The sequence below is a fragment of the Vanellus vanellus genome, assembly GCF_965231255.1.
Source record: "Vanellus vanellus genome assembly, chromosome: 1".
In the NCBI taxonomy this organism is placed as follows: Eukaryota; Metazoa; Chordata; class Aves; order Charadriiformes; family Charadriidae; genus Vanellus; species Vanellus vanellus.
In genome coordinates this window covers 57,052,663-57,073,894 of record NC_138905.1, presented here as the reverse complement: position 1 = coordinate 57,073,894, position 21,232 = coordinate 57,052,663, and the positions used below count along the sequence as shown (strand labels likewise).

The following is a 21,232-nucleotide window of genomic DNA, read 5'->3' as shown; positions in this document are numbered from 1 at the left end:
CTTCAGACCTGCCTCACCCCATCCAAATTTCTGCACCAGAACATGCTTAACTGGATTGGGGAGCTGACGATTAAAATTAACCCAGTTCGCTTTTTAAAGCTAATTTCAGTCTGGGTGATTTACCAGTTCAGCTCACTGAGTATCAGTGGGAATGTATGAGCTGGCATGTGAGAGTAGGTGTGCCAGAGGAATGGGAATGAGCAGCTGAACAAGAGAAAGGCCAGGACTGTCACTTAAGGTCCTTCATCAAAGTGCTTACGGAAGTATGGTGTTGTGGTCTGTTTCACACATCATTAATCCCATCTGAGGTCCTGGCTGTTTACAAAGTGGATTTCTGATTGGGCCCAATTCTATCAGGCACTTACGCACTGATACTGTGATTAATTCATCCCACGTGAAGACAACAGGAGGTTCCCAAAGGGGAAAGTAATGCAGCTTACCTACTCCTTCGCACCGTTACGTTTGCCAGATAGCTATAGATGGTGGTGGTGAGGCTTTAATGCAAAAATTCAATACATAGTTCTTCTTTACACATATCTTTTTCTACCAGAACTGAAATGGTTCTGTAAGATGGCAAAATCCTAGTTCCCTGAAAGATGACACCAAATTTACATTGTCTCGTAGCAATACGGGGGATTGGGGTGGAGGGTGGTGTATATAATTCTTCTAATACCGATGATACTCAGGATGTGCAAGACAGTTTTGGAAAACAAAGCTTAAATTTTATTGGTGAAAGTCTTCCAATAGTTACAGTACCCTCTGAGAATCACCACCATCTCTCACAGCAAAACTGCATCTTCATTTCAGGACTGCATTTCAACACTTATTTCAGTTACATACTTTCATCCTTAAAAGTAGTCATTTGCTAGTAACTTTTGTAATTTTAGTCAGGTCAGAAACTTGTTTATCTTCAGTATGTTTGTTATTAATTAAGAGTCTGTTAAGAGCTGAGAGCCCTTACCTGTTATCTTAAGAAAAAAAACATAAATTGGCAAAATTTAGTTGCCACTGTCAACTATAGCAAGTGGAGGCTGGTTTTACAAAACAGTCCATTAGATTGTGGCCTACTATGCTATGTTAGCGAGCATCCCAATCTTAGTACTTTTAGAATGTCTTCACAGAAATGAAATGTGAAACGCTCTGTTAAAATCACCTATGTAAATGCCTTGCTAAGCACATAGCTGCCCATGCATCATTCATTTGCTGAATCATTGCTAAGTTCAAAAGTCAGCAACCTTGCAGTCTTTTGAACTTGTCTTTGACTGTCCTGCTTAAGCTATTGCTGTGATCAGTCTAATCAGAAAGTTTTTAAATTGGGAAAAGAAAAAAAGAAACAGGAGAGTTACTCGCTGTACTAGAAAGATAGCCAGATATAAATAACAGTAGAGTCACACTTCCTTGCTATTGTTCAGTTTGCACTTCACATTAAGGCAACAGAAGGAACAGAATCTGCATGAGAACTGCTTGGTCTTTTGGATCTTGGTGGCTAGGGTTTGATGAATGAAGACAAACTTCTGTTTATCAGTATTCAAAGCTTACAAGAGAGTTCTGACCTTGCTGTGAAGTCTGGATCTTTACTGCTGACCCTGAATGAAGGGGCATGTGGAAGGCATTCAGTGGATGGCCGTTGGTTAAGCTAATGAACTGGAAGCCTGAGACAGGCACTGAAAGCTGATCTGTTCCATCTTCTATTAAAAGTATTAGCAACCAGAAATTGTGGTCTTCACTTTTGAATATATAAGATAGGAACTTGGGTGGGGGAGGAATCCACTTTCTTGAGGTCACTATGCCTTATTTTCATGGAAGCTGTCACATAAGCCAGTATTGGTAGTAACAATATATATTCAGGTGTCAGTACTGATGCATATGTTACTGTGAACTTTTATGCTCTGCAAAATAAGTTAAACCAGTTGGGTGGGATAACTGAATAAGACTAATATATTTGGGTTCAGTACGTGGTTTTGTAGAAGGCAGAGTGACTAGTCTTCATCACTGGGAATTCGTGGTGAGGGTGATTTAGGGTCCCTTGGTATTAAAAATACATAGAAAAAAATAATGGAACCCTATATAGAGAACAACACTGAAGTACTAATGGACATCTAGAGGATCAGAGGTAATTACGGTGGATGGCAAGGGAATCTTGGCTGATGTTTTAAACTAATTGTGATAATGTGTCTGCATATATGCAGACATCATGCTGCCGGCCCTGAAATAGACTTCATCCATTGTGGCACTGTGTTAATTTATGTTTGCTTTAAAACTGTATACAAATATTTCATCCACGTGGTCATACCACATAGGGCATGATAGTAGTTCACCACAGATGAAAGAAGGGAGCTCTATGCATTGTCATTCATCCTGCTGATTTCCTTATAGTGACTCCAAAGTTCACTGAACTTGCAGGTTACCCTGTACAATGTGCCAGCGAAAAACCAACCCATCAAAAAACAGGCGGTTTTGTATTCAGTTAGTGAATACAGTTGACTTAAAGTGGTTAACTGCCATCAGAACTGTTACAAATGAGAGGTTAAACTTGGGGAACTTGAAGTAGGTGTAGAGCTGGTGAGAGAGAGAAGGAAAAGTGAGATCTCTTACTAGCCTGCATTCAGTGGCAGAGAGATCAGCTTAGCTGCTCTCAAAACCACACACTGTGGTTTCTAGGGTAAATATAGCAGTGACACAAATGTGGGGTAACTGCATACTGAATACAGCTTGTATGTTACTACATAGAAATTGTAATTTGTATAGCTTTTGACTTTTCCAATTTAGAGTACCTTTTGGAAATAATTGTATTTGTCTTGCAAAGGGTTGAAAGAAATAGCTAGTAGCAAAATCAACTTGAAAAAGATATTTGAAGCTGAAGGATAGACTTCAGTTCTATATATTTATTAGATGGCTTTTGTTTTCAATCTTTTATCTTTTGATCTGTGATAAATTGTAGTTGCTTTGAGTCAGTTGAGTAGCAGACCAACAGATGACTGTGTGTACACACACATGCATATGAATGTGTGCACATACACATTCTTGTTCTATATGTAGTATAAAAATGTGTGTTTGAAAACTCTACAACCAGTATCAGTAACATTCATTAACTGGGTTATAATTACTATGTTGGACTTCGAGCTGGACTGTTAGCCATAGTAGTGAGTCAACAGTGAATTCCAGTGCCCACAAAATGCTTGTGGGGAGTTTTTTATTAGTATTTTCAATGGTGCTTTCCAGCCTGATGTTCTTCCAAGGCAGCTTTGTTACACGTTTGAGGGAAGGGTTCTTATTAATGAAAACAGTAATCAGTGGTGTCAAAAATGTCACGTTCAGTGCTTGTAAATAGTATTGATTATTAATAACCTTTTTGGGTGTGGGTTTTTTTGTTTTGTTTTTTTTAGATTCAGCAATTGGAGGTGCTGCTGCTTCAAATTATGCAAATTCCACTTGGGGTCCTGGAGCGTCCTCCAACAGCGGCACCAACGCCAACCCAACTCACATCTGGGACAAGGTGATTGTAGACGGGTCTGACATGGAAGAGTGGCCTTGTATTGCCAGCAAAGATGCTGAGTCTTCTTCCGAATCCACCACCGATAACAACAGTGCCTCGAACCCTGGCTTGGAGAAGAATGCTCTGCCAGGAAGCACCACTAGTAACAAAGGAAAAGGAAGCCAGTGCCAGTCTGGAAGCGCTGGAAACGAATGTAATCTTGGGGCCTGGAAATCTGATCCCAAGGCTAAATCTGTTCAATCTTCCAACCCTGCTGCCGAGAGTAACAATGGACTAGGTAATTGGAGGAACTTGAGTGGACAAGATAGAATTGGTTCCAGTTCTGGCTTCAGCAACTTTAACCCAAATAGCAACCCGTCTGCTTGGCCGGCACTGGTTCAAGAGGGCAATTCTAGGAAAGGGACTTTGGAATCTGATAGTGGTAGCTCCAATGCACAGATTAGCACAGTAGGTCAGACCTCTAGGGAACAGCAGTCAAAGATGGAAAATGCGGGTGTTAACTTTGTCTCTGGCAGAGAACAGGCTCAAATTCATAACACTGATGGACCAAAAAATGGAAACACTAACTCCTTGAACTTAAGTTCACCAAACCCTATGGAGAATAAGGGAATGCCCTTTGAAATGGGCTTGGGGAACCCTTCCAGGAGCACTGACACCCCTTCACAAAGCACTGGAGAAAGAAAGTCTGGGAGTGTTGGATCTTGGGGTACAGGTAGGGGGTCTTCTGGAACTGACACAGTCTCTGGACAGAGCAATTCTGGAAACCATGGGAACAATGGAAAGGATAGAGAGGACTCCTGGAAAGGAGCTTCTGTTCAAAAACCTAATGGGTCAAGAAGTGATTCTTGGGATAACAGTAACCGGTCTACGGGTGGTGGGTCTTGGAACTTTGGCCCTCAGCATGCAAATGAAAGCAAATGGGGTGAAGGGAACAAAGTAACATCTGGGGTCTCTCAGGGAGAATGGAAACAGCTGTCTGGGTCTGATGAACTGAAGATTGGAGAATGGAGTGGTCCAAACCAACCAAATTCTAGCACTGGAGCATGGGACAATCAAAAAGGCCACCCTCTTCCTGAAAACCAAGGCAATTCCCAGGCTCCCTGTTGGGGAAGATCTTCCAGCTCTGCAGGAAGTGAGGTTGGAGGTCAAAGCACTGGAAGCAACCACAAAGCAGGAAGTAGTGACAGTCACAATTCTGGACGCCGATCATATAGGCCTACACATCCTGATTGCCAGGCAGTCTTGCAGACTTTGCTAAGCAGGACTGATTTGGACCCCCGAGTGCTTTCAAACACAGGCTGGGGCCAAACTCAAATTAAGCAAGATACGGTATGGGATATTGAAGAGATGCCACGGCCTGAGGGGAAGTCAGATAAAGGAACTGAGGGGTGGGAGAGCTCTGCCACACAGACAAAGAACTCAGGGGGCTGGGGCGATGTACCCAGCCAAAGCAATCAAATCAAGTCTGGATGGGGTGAGCTCTCAACCCCAACGGAGTGGAAGGACCCCAAAAATACTGGAGGATGGAATGACTATAAGAACCCCAATTCTTCTAATTGGGGAGGAGGAAGACCAGAAGAAAAATCATCTTCCTCTTGGAATGACAGCTCTAGTAAGGATCCGGGGTGGGGTGGACGGCAACCTAATCAAGGATGGTCTTCTGGAAAGAACGGTTGGGGAGAGGAAGTTGACCAAACAAAAAACAGCAACTGGGAAAGTGCAGGAAACAAGCCAGTGTCTGGTTGGGGTGAAGGTGGGCAAAACGAGATTGGAACTTGGGGTAATGGTGCAAATACAAGCGCTGCTTCAAAGGGTGGATGGGATGATTGTAAAAGAACTTCAACGTGGAATGAGACGGGTCGACAGCCCAACTCCTGGAACAAGCAGCAGCAGCAGCAGCACCAGCAGCAACAGCAGGAGTCTTCTGGTTCCTGGGGTCCACCGCCCCAAACTCCAAGTAATGGGCGACCTCAAAACCCAAACTGGAACAGCGGACCACAGCCAGCTGCCCCCAAAGAGGAGGAGCCTAGTGGCTGGGAAGAACCTTCTCCACAGTCAATCAGTCGAAAAATGGATATTGATGATGGCACTTCAGCGTGGGGAGATCCTAGCAGTTATAACTACAAGAATGTGAACCTGTGGGACAAAAACTCACAAGGAGGACAGGCCCCACGGGAGCAGAGCCTGCCTACTCCAATGACTAGCAAATCACAAGCATCAGGTACTAGTCTTGTTCCTTTTTTCAGCAAGCTCCTATATATTAATGTAACCTTAATGCATAAGAGATACTTGTGTAACCTCCAATTCCTAATAGCTTTATTCCATAAAGAAAAACAGTTTCTTATTTGAATATTCGGTTCTGTATTTAAAATGTCTTTTAAAATCGGAATCAATCAGTCCTCTGTCTGTTGTGCCTCAGTAACTGTGATCTGAATACTGGTCAGCTTGCCGGTAAAAGAAAATGTTTGTTAGCTGACAGGTCTGCATATTCAATCTGAGTTCTGAAGAACAGTTTGAATGACAGAATCATAGAATCATTTAGATTGGAAAAAACCCTTTAAGATCATTGAGTCCAACCACAAACCTCACGCTGCCAAGTCCACAACTAAACCATGTCCCTAAGTACCACATCTACATATCTTTTGAATACCTCCAGGGATGGTGACTCAACCACGTCTCTGGAAAGCCTGTTCCAATGTTTGGTAATGCTTTAGGAAAAAATCATTCACAGAATACCCTATCTAAACTTCCCCTGGTGCAACTCGAGGCCATTTCCTCTTGTCCCATCACTTGCTACTTGGGAAAAGAGACCAACCCCCACCTCCCTACAACCTCCTTTCAGGTAGTTGTAGAAATTGATAAGGTCTCTCCTCAGCCTCCTTTTCTCCAGAGTAAATCACATATTTTATATTTAAATATTAGAGAAACAGGGATAAATTCTTTGCTTATTTTTAGTCAAAAACTTTTTACTCTGAAACACCCAGTTAACACATGAAATTGAGTGAGTCTGATTTAAATTTTTAGCTCAATTTGGCTCTGTTGTATGATAAAGAATACTTAGCAAAATATTTTCTTCTTTAAAATAAGGACAAGAAAAAGTTACATAGCCTGGAAATATATTAAGGTGTTATTGTTATGTAATCTTTTCTGTGACTCTTTAAAGATTTCGTTTTAATATGTACTTCAAATGTGCCCTTATTCTTTCTTCAGTATGTGAAAACCCTGAGTTAGTCTGGTGCTTTTAGTTAGTCACAAAAGTTCACCAGATAGGAATAGATTAGGTGTGGACAGACTAGAGAACATTAGATGTGGGGTTCATGTTGAACCTGGGAGAAGAATATTACTCATCATATCATTCTTCTCTTTTTCATCCCTAGAGGTCAGTGCCTGCTCTAAGTTTGATGTGAATGAACATTTGTCCATTCTGTTGCACTCACACTATTGAGAATCTAAAGTCCTCAACAGAAAGAATGAAGCAGTAGATTAATGGCGTGGTGCTGCACACTGCAGTAAATAGTTTGTTGTCTAAATGGTCTGTAATGAAAACTCTTTCTCCTTTGTGCAGTCTGGAGCAAAAGCACTCCACCTGCTCCAGATAATGGTACGTCCGCCTGGGGTGAGCCAAATGAAACCAGTCCCGGGTGGGGTGAAGTAGATGATACAGGAGCATCGACAACAGGCTGGGGGAATGCACCTTCCAACACCCCGAATGCCATGAAACCTAGTGAGTATAGGCCAGATACCAGTTTCTTTGCAATGTTCCCGGAGATTTTTAGTGTTTGGCCTTTTGATATAGGTCACCCATGGAGGAATTGTTATCTAAGGCCTAGAAGCAATATTGAATGTCCTGTAAGATTTTGATGGATGAATGATTAAGCATTTACAAATGACTGGAACTTTATCTTTTAAGGTAATGAAAAATTTCTGAACTAAGCAATTAAATGGGCAGCTCCAATTTGTGGAAGTGTTGAAACATTGGAGCATCTGAGTGAGGAAATTGTCTTTTTCTCAAAATGTCTTTCGTTCTCAGGTTGCCCTCTTGTTACTTAGCGTATAAACTTGTTAAACATGATAAATCACTTTTCCCTATCATATCAACAAAAGGAATGCACAGTACAGACAAATTTCACTGTGGAGGCCATTACATGGTAATCTATGCTGTGCTAATGCAACTTGTCTTTGAATTATTTTATTGTATGAGTGTGGAAAATTGTAACTCCTAAGAACAGAACTTTCTTTTGTGGTTGGGCCTAAATGGATGATTATTTTGTGGATATTACCAGCCTACAGCTGTGTTCTTCAGGAAGGAGGTGTTGTTGAAATCTTTTAAAAATTTAGTTTGCAGTTAAAAATTTGCTGTATTAAGGGTTTTATTTTTATGGAAATTATTCCTGCTGATGTAAGCTGTTTGTAGAATTTTTATTTCACCCTTTTTAAGGAAAACACAACAGACAAAAGCAATCACACATGGATACAACATAACATTGTTATAGCCAAAGCCAATAACATTTGGATGTAAAGTTTCCAATAGGAGATACTGATAATACGTGACTGTTACTGAACTTGATTGATGATCCCTACTGTCAAACTGTTCCCAGTTACAAGTTGCTTTTGCAACATGTTAAATGTTTGGAATGAAATGCTTTATACAGATTGTATGGTGTTGGGTCATTCTTCCTTCCTCCCACCCCAATTAGTTTGGCCATTTATGAAACAAAACTGGGAAAAAAGCGTTGCTTCCTTAGCATTAACATTATAGCAACCTTTTGTGGATGGCTCTAATGCTTCCTGTGCCTGCCACACAAACTCAGTGCTTTTCAGGATGCTAGACATTTTTTAGATGGATCTCTTCTTTCATCTGTAAAAAGCCACTTAAATATGACCAAAATAAGAGCCTCAGAAATACTAATGATCCATTGCAAATTCTGTGGATTTGTTAATACTTAAGATAAGCAAGTGACCATGCAGAGTCTTTAAAGCCTGTCCTAACTGGTCTTCATGTGTGACATAACTGAAGAGCTGCAACATATGTGTACTGCTTTCTATATAAGCTGTCCCCAGCTCTAGAGGAGCAAAATACATGGAGTTTCCCCATCATGGCTATTTCAGCTTGAGGTGTAGTAGGTCACCAGTATTAAGAGTTGAGATCTTCATTCTCCTGTGTTCTGTGACTCCTTTCTAATTGGCACCCAGAAGGAATGGAGAAGAAAGCTACATTATTCAGTGGAGTAAGGGGAGAGATTTAATGTCTTGGATAAGTTGGAAGAAGAAACTGGGACAAAGAGCCTGCAAAGGCATAACTTATGGTTGAAGGTAAGGACAGGAAACAGAGACTAGTAATGATTGGAAGATGAGTTTAGAGCCAAGGAAGGGAAGCATAGATCATTAACCACCTGTTTATTGCATAGGAATTCTCTGACAGAAGTAGGAACAAATTCAGTTTTCTGTAACATCATTATTTTGTTTTTATCTTGGAAGTTTCCTTTGCTTACCATAGATAGCTATTTATGTCTCCTCACTCAACAAATGCAGAAAATAAAGCAGGAATGCTACAGACAAGTCATCTTCACACCACTGTCCAGATTCATGTTCAAGAATCTCAGACCTGAAAGCTGTCAGTGCAGAATAATAATCTGTGGTCATGTAAACCAGGATCATAGTTCTGTATTTAAACACTGTGACTGGAAATAAATTAAAGCTGCAGGGACTACCCCATATATGACATTTCCAGATTAAGTTCTTGACTCTGCAGTCGTAATCCTTAAATGTAGCCGTTTCTGTGTAAGTACCATGATTAAGGGGTCAAGAGGTAGATTTTTTGCACTTGGACCAGTATCTTTCCTAAGCAGCCCTCAATTTTGGTACATAAATGAATATACTTTAAAAAGTTATGTTTCCTGTGAAGTATCTGAGTTATATACGATGGATTTTAAGGTAGCTCTTAAACTGCCATGAAATGCTGCTGTACTTATTTTCGGCATGATCAAGGTAGAGTTCACCTTAAAAGACTAATTACAATTCCTACTTCTTTTACATTCAGATTTTCTGCTACGTGTGTTAATATTCTTATCCCTGATTTCCACACTCAAAAGCCAGACAATTGAAGAATTAGTTATGAAAAAGGTGATGGAAATCCTTTTTAAAGGAGATAAATGCTTGGGGAAGAAATATGCAGAAAGAAGAGTTACAGCAGGAAGGAGAACAGTTGGACAATGGACAAGATGAGGATTTGGGCTCTTGTTGGCTTGTCAACAGAGGTTAGAATTCTTAAGTTGCCTGACAGCTGGTGCTAGAGTAACAGCAAGAAAAGAAGCCAACAGGGAAAGGTCCTTAGTCTGAATTGATTTGTTGAAACGGTTGTAGCCTTCTGGTAATGGCATCTCTACTTAAACAGCAATGCCAATCACTCTTCTTAGTGACATTGTTAAGAACAGACATTCCAGTAGAGGTTTTTTTTTTTTCCCACATGAAATTACTTTTGGTGTTACATATACCAGAATACAATGTCAGGTTCTCTAAGGAATAACAACGAAGTAGAATCTGAAGTAAAGTTCTTTGTTTCTCTAATTTTGTGAAAGAGTTTAGTGCAAGGGAAATGTTATGGTTTTGAAGGAAGAGAGGAAATAATTGATAAACCCCCTGACCAAAATCCTCAGCATACTTGGTTTTTAAATGTCCTTAAAGTCTTACACTAGAAAATAATAGGTTGCCTTTTAAAGAAATCTGAATGCACCTGTATCTGTATAAGAGAAGAGGTCCCTATGGTTGTTTGTATCTTTTACGGTTTGACGTTGCTTGAAAATAGTTGCAAAACACAACGTGCTAACATGTCACCGAATCTCATGGGTTTGAGGATTCATGCACAAGTTTTTACAGCTGTTAGAGTGAAGAAACTTTTTTTTTTTAAACTCCTTTGGGGTTCTGATGATCTCAGCTAATCTTGCAGTGTCAAGTCACTAGCTGCATGGTATTGTAGACTGCTTTTGAGCTGTTTTTCTTTTTCTAAAGGTTCTAAATCTATGCAAGATGGCTGGGGAGAAAGTGATGGGCCAGTGACAGGAACACGTCATTCCAGCTGGGAAGAGGAGGAGGAGGGAGGAGTCTGGAACACAGCAGGCTCTCAGGGAAGCAGTTCCTCCCACAACTCAACGAGCTGGGGGCAAGGAGGAAAGAAATCACAAATGAAGGTAAAATCCTTGAATGATTCATCACTACTGTGTTGTCTGAAAGCAGTATGACTGATGTGTTAGAGCACTGTAATAGTTCCTTTAAAAAGAATTCAGCTAGAAAGGTGCTTGTTACAACAGTTAGAACACTGTAAAAAATATGATGTTTCTGGATTTGTTTTAATGTATTACACCTGTTGTGACTAATAAATCTACCAGCAGACGTCAAATTCTTTTGGTATGTAAACTGTAGAGCCATTACTAAATGAAACTAAGCAATAAGTATCCCAAGGCTGTTGCTCTTCTCTTGTTGACGTGTCTTTCTGTGTTAGGCTGCTGCTGTTCTCCTTGTGTAGCATGCTGAAGTTTGGATTCTACAGTCCCTTTGGCACATGCACTTCTAAATCCAGCAGTCAGTAGAAATAAGGTCTGACTTGTGTTTGTTGGCCTCAAACAAGAGCAGAAGCTTGGCTATAGTCCTGAGTAAATTGCTTTCTAAGTTGTTTTTGTATTAAAATTCTCTAGTACAGTAACACTTGGTACTGTATTAATGTTAGAAAGAACTAAGCTTTGTCTACTTTTAATTGTATAGGTAGGGCAAACTCAAAAGGCAAGTGCAAAGCAGCTTCCTCAGATGAGGAAATACTGTTGTTAAATGGTATGGAGTTTTACAATTCCTGTTTTGCAAAAATGATGCTCATGAACGTTTTTCTTACTTAAAGCTTTTTTATTTTAACCATCAAAGCAACTGTCAAAAAAATTTTCTTTTTTGTTGAACTGTGTTCAGTTTTGGGTTTGGTCACCTGTAAATAAGAGTAAGGCCAAATTGAGAGCCAGGTCAGCACAGTGCCCATGTAAGAGAAACCAACTAAAGGGAAGAAAGCCAAGGAAGAGAATCCACCTCTGTATGTAGTGGATTAAAGAATGTATTAAACTGTAACAGAGGACAAAGTAAATAACATTCACAAACCTTTCAAGATTACAGAATGAAACTGAAGGTGTGATAAACATTTTACACAGCAAGTATTCATCCAGTTTGGTATACCAAACAATGAACAATTTTGTAAGAGAGCAAAGAAGAAAAAAATACTTGCTAAATGTTTCCAACCATGCAAAAAATAAAAGTAACTTGTTTGGGAGATTAATTTCTCTGATACCAGGATTTTCATTTGACAGTTGTGCATCTCAAGGGTAAAACTGAATTTAAGAAATCAAGAAGTTGCTTAAAAATGTTTGTGTTGTTTTTTTCTCTTCAGTGCGCATTAAAAGGAGGGAATAGTGATTCATGGATGAACCCTTTATCCAAACAGTTTTCAAATATGGGCTTGCTAGTAAGTAAATTTTTTTAAAATATAAAAATCCAACTTTGTAAAAAAGCAGTAAGCTTTAAATAAGCCAAAAGATCATCTGTTTCACAGCGTGTAACTCATTCTTTATCAGCATTTGCTATGCTCCCATGTTGATTATAGTACCTGTAACGTCTGGGTATTCAGCACTTCCTTGCTAGTCAAAATAGGTTCTCAGAAAAAAACAAAATCTACTTGGACTCTTCAAAGTTACTTTATGACTGCTGTTGTTATGAGATTGCAATTTCCTTGCAAGTAATAGGATTTGGGTTTTTTGTTTGGGTGTTTATTATTTTCATAACATGCTATTTAGAGCACTCAAGGTGGAGGCTTCAGCTTCTCACTGTAGTATCAGACACGTGTGATTAGTCCAAGGCTATTTATTCATTCTGAATCTCAGCCACCCATCAGAAAAGGAGATTGTCTGTCTTGGCTATTTATATTTTAAATACTGTGCAGCAGGGTCTTTTTAGAACCAAAAGGGCTCATTATTAATCAGTACTTAAGGATTGATTGGTAAAGTGAATAAATGGCACATCATGTAAAGAAAAGACAGATCTGCAGGGAAGTACCGTAAAAATAGTTACGTATAGATTTTTTTTTTTAAGAACTTCTGAAATGCTAATTCGTAAAACATTTTAGAGAATATTGTGCCGTCATCCTGTGAAGCAGGAATAGTATGTAATGCAGGATAGTGAACGATAATAATGCAGAGGTTCCGTGAGAAGCCTAGGGCTGCACAAACTGTCACTGACATGACTAGGATTAGTTTGTAATGTCTATTCGCTCCTAAGCTCAAATTCAGTCTGCTACATCGTAGATGCTTTTGAAGGCTATGGGAACACCCTGTCCCAGACTGCCAACTAAAGAATAACTTGGCAGCACATTTCAAGATTTAATGACTTGACAGGTCATGAGGATGAGCTATCATTTTGGCCACTATACTCAGTGTTTCATCTCTCGACCACTGGAACATGAGGACAGAGGTTCATTTCACGGTGCAGCTGTCTATCCATCTTTCTCTGTCGCATGCATTCATGTGTCTAATTTCGTATGGGTAAACTTGTCACATGCAGCATTAGGGGGTTGAGGTGAGGGGTGTCCAGGGTGATATCAGGAATCCTTGTGTTTGATTTTAGTTTAAAATAAAACTTTGATTGACACAGGCATGTCCTTCTTTCATTCTACCTTTAACCATCAAGGGCTGCTTTGTGAAACATTCCTCAGCATTTCATAGAAGTCAGAACTGAATATATATATTTTTTTTCACAGAGTCAAACTGAGGACATTCCAGGCAGTAAGATGGACTTGTCTGTAGGTGCGTATAATTTAATTTAAATGCATTTGAAATATGAGATCATGTGTAGTATTTTTCTGGGGATGGCATGGTGTGCTTTGGAAAGGTTTGGTCCTTACTGTTAGCTTTCCTCATAATGGAAGGATGGAGCTGTAGCATCTTGGCTGTAGGCTTTGAATAGTTACGCAGCTGATGCTGGTATGCAAGATTGGGATGTATACCTGTACAGAACAAAGCTATAACTTATGTAAGTGACATCCTGTAAGACTGTTTGATCCATGTAGTTTGTTACCATTAACGTTGTTCCTGTTTCAAGGAAGTGAAGATACCTTTTCATTTGTTCGAAGAGAAGGACTGTTTTAGCTCTTGGCAGTAGGACATCCCAATTAACACAGCTCCCTGGAGGTGATGTGAGGGAAAAGACTATCTTCTGTCATTGATTTCTTCAAGTGCTTGCTTCAAGCTATTACAATTTACTGCTCAGTAGAACTAGATTTTTCAGTCTTGGTAGCCTCACCACAAATACTACACAGTTTAAGTGGGATGGGCTGTGTGGGAAACACTATCGCAAATGAGAATTGGAATTGACCACTTAGATTAATCACATTTAGTCATCTTTGAATTTGTCATGACTTTGTTCTTTGGCAAACTAGGTAGTGAACTCTCACAGAAATTTTTTTTTTTATCTTGAAATCAGATTCAGTTTTGCATTCTGTTCTTCTCCAAATTGTCTCTGAATATTTACTGTCATGGTATTGTAATAGAAATACCACAGGTTTCTGAAATCAGTTGTCATTTGAGCTGGTTTCCCTATAAGATTCCTAAGGTATATATTAAAAAAAGGATAATCCAAATCCACAGTTCCAATTGTTTATTTTATTTGTTACCAAGTTTTTGAAGGCTTAGTAAGGCTGAAAACTTGTACAGGATATTCTTTGATACTTACAAAGGGGAAGAGGGTTTCGTTCATGTTCTAGGGACTACTTCTGTTCAATTTTTGGTTCTTAAAAATCTACAGAAGCAGGAATAACCCTCATATCCCTGGCTTCAAAGACAGATCTAGTCCACGTAAAGGACATTGTAGCTGTACAAACCCAACAATAATTTTGGAGAGAGATGTTCATCCTATTTTGTAACTGTTGGGAATGTCACAGAGGCCTCAAATTCCTCCCAATTACAATGTCAAAAGCCAGAGGCCTGTAATTCTTATTCCAAAGGATGATATGTCAAAGTAGCAGTAGTATTGTCAACTCTCCTGTAGAACAGTGGATTTCCTGTGTAGATGAGGTATGCCCTGTGAGTGTCAGAGAAGTGTGTGTGTGTAGTGGTTCTGTGTCTGGAAGGGGTCCCTGTATCAGTGCAAATACTTTGTTATGAAGGCACGGACACCATTGATTCTGAATCTCATGTGATTAGCACTGAGACCCACGTTATGGCTGTTACGCAGGAACCATTTTACCCGTTTCATGTTTAAAAATGTGCTGGTACCAAGCTGCTTGTTTCCACCTACTTCTGCATAAGAGCAAAAGTTTCTGCCTCAGCTGAGACATGGATGCATGCAGGCACAAACTGCTGCTGAAAGGACGGAAAGGACTTGGTAAGAAGGGGAGGGCTGGCTGGAGGAGGTGACTGACTTGGAATCAATGCTTATTCTGATGATGGTTCTAAATTTCCTGTGGGAGACCATTAATTACTGATGATCTGTGGTGATATCTCTGAAGAAGCACCTGCAAAAGTGGTTCTGTGTCAGGTCACAGTCTGTGGGATCTCTGGATCAAGTAAAATTGGTGGTTACAAGTCAAGTACAGTTAGTTTCAAAATATGTTCTGGAATTCTGTGACACAAGTTGGCCATATCCAACATCAAGGATAGAATCTATTTACTTCTGAGGTATTACCTGCCAAAGAAGTTGCGATGTTCAGGTCTGTGACTGACTGTGTGCAAAGCACTAAGTAATCTCATTTTCCAACATCACGTACATCTACATTTCGGTGCATTGGATCCTGTCTTTGTGGCAACTTTTGGTTTCTTTCATTGCCTGATTCTTTTTTTTTTTTTTTTTTTTTTTTGCATCTAATCATCAAATAGTGACAGTAGGTGAGGACATAGTAGCAAGAGCTGTTTGTTCAACTCAGATAAATACCATCTTCGATTTTATGTTTTTACAGATGTCAAGACAGTTAGACAGTTGACTAGTCTGATGTGTTCCCCCTGCCCCAGAAAGTAATCCAGTAGTAGATACTGCTTTCTTCTAAAGTGTCTTCTGTCCTAGTGATACAATGGCCATATGATTCAAATTGAACCTATACTGTGAGAGCTTCTGGTAGCAGTAGAAAACTAGATAGCGCAAGTTCAAACCCTGCAAATGCAAGCAGTGTAAATAATTAGTTTTGTATTTGAATAGTAGATTTTAGGGACTACAGGAGGCAGTTCGTTTGAAACTGGCCATTGTGCTATAATTGCTGTTTCTGTGCCATTCTGATTCTGCCATACTGCTGCTGTGCCTTTCCAGTATCGTTGCCCAAATTATTCCAATATTATGCCTTGTGAGAAGTCTGCTCTGATGTTGACCCTCTTTACACCAGTGCTGTCACCGGCTTCAGTGCTTCGTCATCTGCCACTCTTGTAGCATCATGTGTGATGCTGAAGTCAGGATTTTCCCAACCAGAAAACTTCTTTTATCAAGAATATACATTAATCTTTGTTGGTACCAAAGGTAGAGTTGTGGTTGTCAAGACTTACTTGCATCTATTATCAGTTCCAGATTTGATATTCTAATGCAATCCGAATAACTGCAGTGTCTTTCAGTTTAAAATCAATTACATTCTTAAAGTGTGTATCACACTTTATAGAGGATTAAGTAGTTCATTTTTCCCAAAATTGCGTTCTTCCTGTGAATAGTTAAGGATCCCAATAAGAGATTTTAAAGTGTGCATTTGTATAGCACAATGCAGTTTTGGGGAAGGTAACAGAATTTTTGGATATCTCCATTTTGGCCTCGTACAGTCGTTAGAATTCAGGCTCTGATTGTATCATGGTTCTCTAAAGATCTAGACAGAGATTAGTCATCTTCTTAGATGTTCAGTTCATATCTGCCTTCAGATGCTGCTGTTAATGAACACATCTAAGTATATACAAATTAAGAGGATGGTAGCCTGGATTATGCTGATTATAGCTCTCTGTTCTTTATCTCCAAATTAAGCTTTTGGATCCTTTAGAATTTTCTGCTGCCCAGGACCTTAAGGCCATCAGACCTTCTGAGGAAAGATGGCAGATGCTCAGAATATCCTGTGAAATGGTGCGGAAAGGTTACATGCTTAGTCTTGATATGTTGCACTTCTTTAAGTTTGGTATGCCCATTAATGGTGGCATCCTTGATCCTAGGTAGAGGCATTTATTATAGTTTGTATTCTGTTTCAAAGACGAAGAATGTAACAGATCTTCCTGAGGCTCTTCTGTTACCTCTCTGCTTTGCAGTTTTGCTTTTGTTGCTTGTGGAAAACTGTAAGTTGTTCTGCTTAGCCTATATCTACTTCTAAACTTTAAAAGTTGGACTTACTTATGAGGTTCAACTGGTTTTCAGTCAGGATTGTAACATGCCAGGTTTTCCTAACTTGCTATATCCCGGATGATTCCTAACTAGGTAACTCCCAGCATGATATTTTCCCAGTTTATGGGTAAATGCATATTGATCTCAGAATTAAATCTGTGCTGGGAGACCACACATATCAAAGAAAACTTTGGCTTTGGTATGCATGGAACACCTTGGCTCTGATCATCATGTATTGTAAAATAGATCTGTTTGTCAGTAAGTAGTTCTTATTACGTTGACCTCAGTCTCCTTGTTTGAAAAATTTGTTACTTACATTGTAAGGTGCTAGAGTGAAGCTTCTATTTAGTGACCAAAACAAAAAAGAGATGGCTCAATAGCGTGCCTGGGGCAGATCTACTTCTTTTTTATTATTTTTCTATCAAAACCCTTCAATTGATAGCTTGTTTTACTTTGAGAATAGGATACAACTTTTTTTCCATTGTATTTTTTCCTAGTATGTAAGTCCTGAGGCATGAAGTTTGCTACAGTAAGTAGCTTGTCAAAACCACTTAGTATTTTATCTTTTCCTTCCTCTATTTGACAACCATCTTTGTCTTTTTTTTTCTAAAGTGTGTTACTTGCAACCTTTGCAGATGACCTAATTCTCAAATCACCTGTACAGGCTGGGGAATTCATTTCCAATTTCTATTGATTCAAATGCGATTCATGCAGCTGTCTATAGTAAATACTTTACAAAGCTGTAACCTGATTTAGCATTCAGGTGCAACACCTTGCTATCTAAGCACATGTGCTTGCTCAGTAGGCTTAGATGATGTAAATGTTTTTGGTTAAGCAGAAAACATGTTTCAAATGGTTTTTTTTTCCATTTGTTTTACCCCGCTGGATATATGTATTTTCACCACATTGAGTCTCTTGCTTGCAAATGTTTTAGGTAACTTTGCTCAACAGCAGTTTCTGTCTCCTATCTCCCAGGACAGGATCCCATTATATAATTTTGTTTGTATAGAATTCTTATTTTTCTCTTAAGCCGCATGTGTGCGGTGGGAGAGGTCTACTTAATAGGGTTTTTATTCCTCACTATTGCGTGGATGTCATCTTCCAAGCTCTTGTTTTATTTTGCATTTTTCAGTGTTTCTCACAGCTGTTAATAGTGGGGAAGAATCCAAGAACTGATAGAGTGTCGTCTTTTATGAAGATGGTTGTACTTTTTACCTGCTCTACGTTTCTGCATGTAGAGGATTTGGGGCTTCATATTTATTCATGTACAAGTGTTCTTGCCTACTGCAGAGGGTAAAATTCAAACTTCAGATTTTAATGGTCATCTTGTACTATGTAAGGTAAAGCCAGTCTTCAGCCATCTGCATTATTTATAGCTTTTCTTGGCAAGCAAGTGCAAAAGACAGACTCACATGACAGGTTTCAAGGTTGCATTAGAATTTTCTATGAATGGGATAAATGAATGCTATCATCTCTCTTAGCCAGGCCTTGTTCATATTGAAGTTTGAGCAGCTGCCTCAGCTCTAAGTGGCATGCATATCTATGCTTGAAGCCTTTAAAGGTGCTATTTAACGCTCTGCATGTTATTTAACAAGCCATTTTACAAGGCATCATTCAGTAATGTTAGAGGAGTTGATTGGATCATCAGGATAACTGAAGAGACAGAAGGGTGTTTCCGCAGCTTAGTCGTCTTGTGTTGGCATTGACCCAGTTTCATTTCAGATGGTGATGCAACTCTGTCTCACTTTCAGTTTCTTTTCAAGCAACTAACGGACAGGGCTTCCTGTCTAGAATTAAAGCCCACAAGCCTTTTGATAGTGCATTGCTCGCATTTGTTGTTGTGGTTAGATGTAGGTATTGACCGGATTGAGATGTACGTGACATTTTATGTGACTGCTTTTGCAGAGCCAGTTCTAGCTTTTTAGGATATGTTAGAAAGGGATGAGCTCATCCAGGTCAGTATAAGTCCAGTTACAAGCCAAGATATGTAAGTGATTTGTCAAGTGTTTTTGTGATAAGTCAAGTTGAAGGCATCTGAAAGGATGAAGCTGGATCAACTTTGAAAGCTGTGCCAGCAAGAAAACGCCATGTAATTAGTGGTTGATTTCATAGGTTCTTGGCAATAACATACTTATGAATATTAATAGTTTGTGATTGGACATTGAGAAGAGATGCTGGCTTGGAGAAACTTTTTAGAGGAGCAAGTGTTTTGAACGTATTGGAGTGATTAGCTGTCTGCTCTGTTTGATAAAGACTTAGTGTTTTGTCAGTGGTAGGGTAAGATATATATCACCAGCTTCCTTTGGAATAGTCATAGATTTTGGTTAACTGTGGTGACAGGTTTTTCTAACTGTTCTTGGAAAGGCCATCTGTGCTACTAAACAAAATTACTTAAAACTAAAAATACCAGTTAAGCTCATTTCTATCATGTTGTCCATATTTTAAAATGAGGATGTTTTCCGTCTACTTCAGCATAACATTATGCATCTGATACCTTACAGGTGCCAAATATGAAAAAAAATAATTGTTCTTTGGCAGCAGTTCAGTGTGTAAAGTAGAAAACTTCCTTCCATCAGCACTTGGGTGATGATAAGCTTATAGAGAAAGATGACGTCTTGTTCACTGTGTGTGTTACACTTTGATCATCTGTTATTAACATCTCTTCCTTGTGTTCCACCAGATTACTCACTAAACAACGGTAGGAGACTGTAGGGGATGTTTGAAAAGTGTCTCTATTACTGCTTGTGTAATCATTGCATCCAGGCAATGTTTGTTGTGATCAAATTATGCGTGTGGTTTTGCAGTTTGAGAAATTCTTTCTCAATGCCAAACCCAGTAAAGGCTAAGTAGAATATATGGAGAACTTAAATAGTGGTGTCTCTGTAGATACTGAATACCAATAAATAACAGTGTGAGTTTTGGAAGACATTGAGAATTATGTATAAATTAATATCATCAGTTGATCTAGGCTGCTGTAGAAATGCATGTTTATATCTGTACATAAATTGTGAGAAATACTTAACATTAAACTCTCTAAACTCAACTGGCTTCTTCAGTCTTAAAAATGAATCTTCCTACTTTGATTTTTCAACACTTTTAATAGCAACTGTAGCTATGCTAAATTGTAAGACAAATCTAATTTGTACCCTGATCTTAAAGATACTTTCTTTGGCTGTGAACCTGCTGTTGTGAAGCTTAGTAGAGATTACTGGCACTAATTTCATTGTCCTTCCTCTTTTTTTTTTTTTTTTTTTTTTTTTTTTTACACAGGTGGTCTCCCAGATAAGAAGTTTGAGGTAGATAAACGAGCCATGAATCTCGGGGATTTTAATGACATGATGAGAAAGGATCGATCTGGGTTCCGTCCACCTAATTCCAAAGACATGGGAACCACAGATAGTGGGCCTTATTTTGAGAAGGTGAGAGAAATATCTTTAGATCAATTAATATCAACCTCTGTGTTCAAGGTCCCAGTTTTTACGCTGCTCCTCTGGAAGTGCTAAAAATTCAGTAACCTTGGACCAACTCAATAATAAAAGGTGTGGAGGAGTTATATTTGTAGAATGAATGTTTATATAAAACAGGTGTCAGCTGTGCATAGAGAAGCTAAATTATCTGGGGAGAATGAGGCTTTTTGTTCTAGAACAGACTGCTCTTAATGTGGACAGAAAGAAATTCCTTTGTTTTTCTTGGAAGGGTAAAGTACTGGTAGCAATGAAATTCATTATAGGTTTCATCACAGTGATTCTTTTGGCTACTGACTACAATCATCTACTGTAAAAAATGGTTTAGATCTAAGTAAACATAAGTAATCACAGTCTTCCAAATTTTTTCTGCTTTCATGTCTGTAATTTATTGGAAACACCCTTTGTAAATTCCATAACCCCTTATGCTGTATGTCCATGTACTGTAAGCTTCTGTATGACATCTGTTTCTCTGTGACATCTGTTGTATGTTATGGTAGTGTTTATTTCATTTTCTTGCCTATTTTAAATAGAAGGTTTCACTGTTATTATCAAACATTAATTGCTTCACATTATGAATTGGAGAGTCTCCAATAGATTCAGAATGCTTTAGGTGTTTTTTTTTTTTTAATACAGTTTAAGTTTATCACATGTTAACTGGAAAAGAAATTTGGTTTAAAAATTCTAAAGGCATGTTACTGTCAATGAATTTTTCTAAGTCCTCCATTTTGGTATAACAGGCCAAAAAACAGTTTTGTCAACTCCCTCTGGTGGCCTCATTAATAAATACCACAAGCAGAGCTAATGCATTCCTAACAAATTATGTTCATAGGTGTGTGCTAACATTACGAATTCATTCAAGATTTGTTTGTTTCTGTAGTGGTAATAGCCACTGACAGAAAAGAACTTTGAG

At 38.9% G+C, this 21,232-nt stretch overlaps 1 protein-coding gene across 3 annotated transcripts in view; it reads left to right on the top strand.

Annotated features, from left to right (window-relative positions):
• Positions 1-21,232, top strand: part of TNRC6B (trinucleotide repeat containing adaptor 6B) — a 138,445-nt gene that overhangs the window by 99,427 nt on the left and 17,786 nt on the right. For all 3 annotated transcript variants that reach the window (XM_082485490.1, XM_082485488.1, XM_082485489.1), the window contains 6 exons: positions 3,387-5,717; positions 7,062-7,220; positions 10,505-10,683; positions 11,919-11,993; positions 13,281-13,326; positions 20,126-20,274. In XM_082485490.1, the coding sequence (XP_082341616.1) occupies positions 3,387-5,717; positions 7,062-7,220; positions 10,505-10,683; positions 11,919-11,993; positions 13,281-13,326; positions 20,126-20,274 (2,939 nt within the window). The remainder of the gene's footprint in view (positions 1-3,386; positions 5,718-7,061; positions 7,221-10,504; positions 10,684-11,918; positions 11,994-13,280; positions 13,327-20,125; positions 20,275-21,232) is intronic.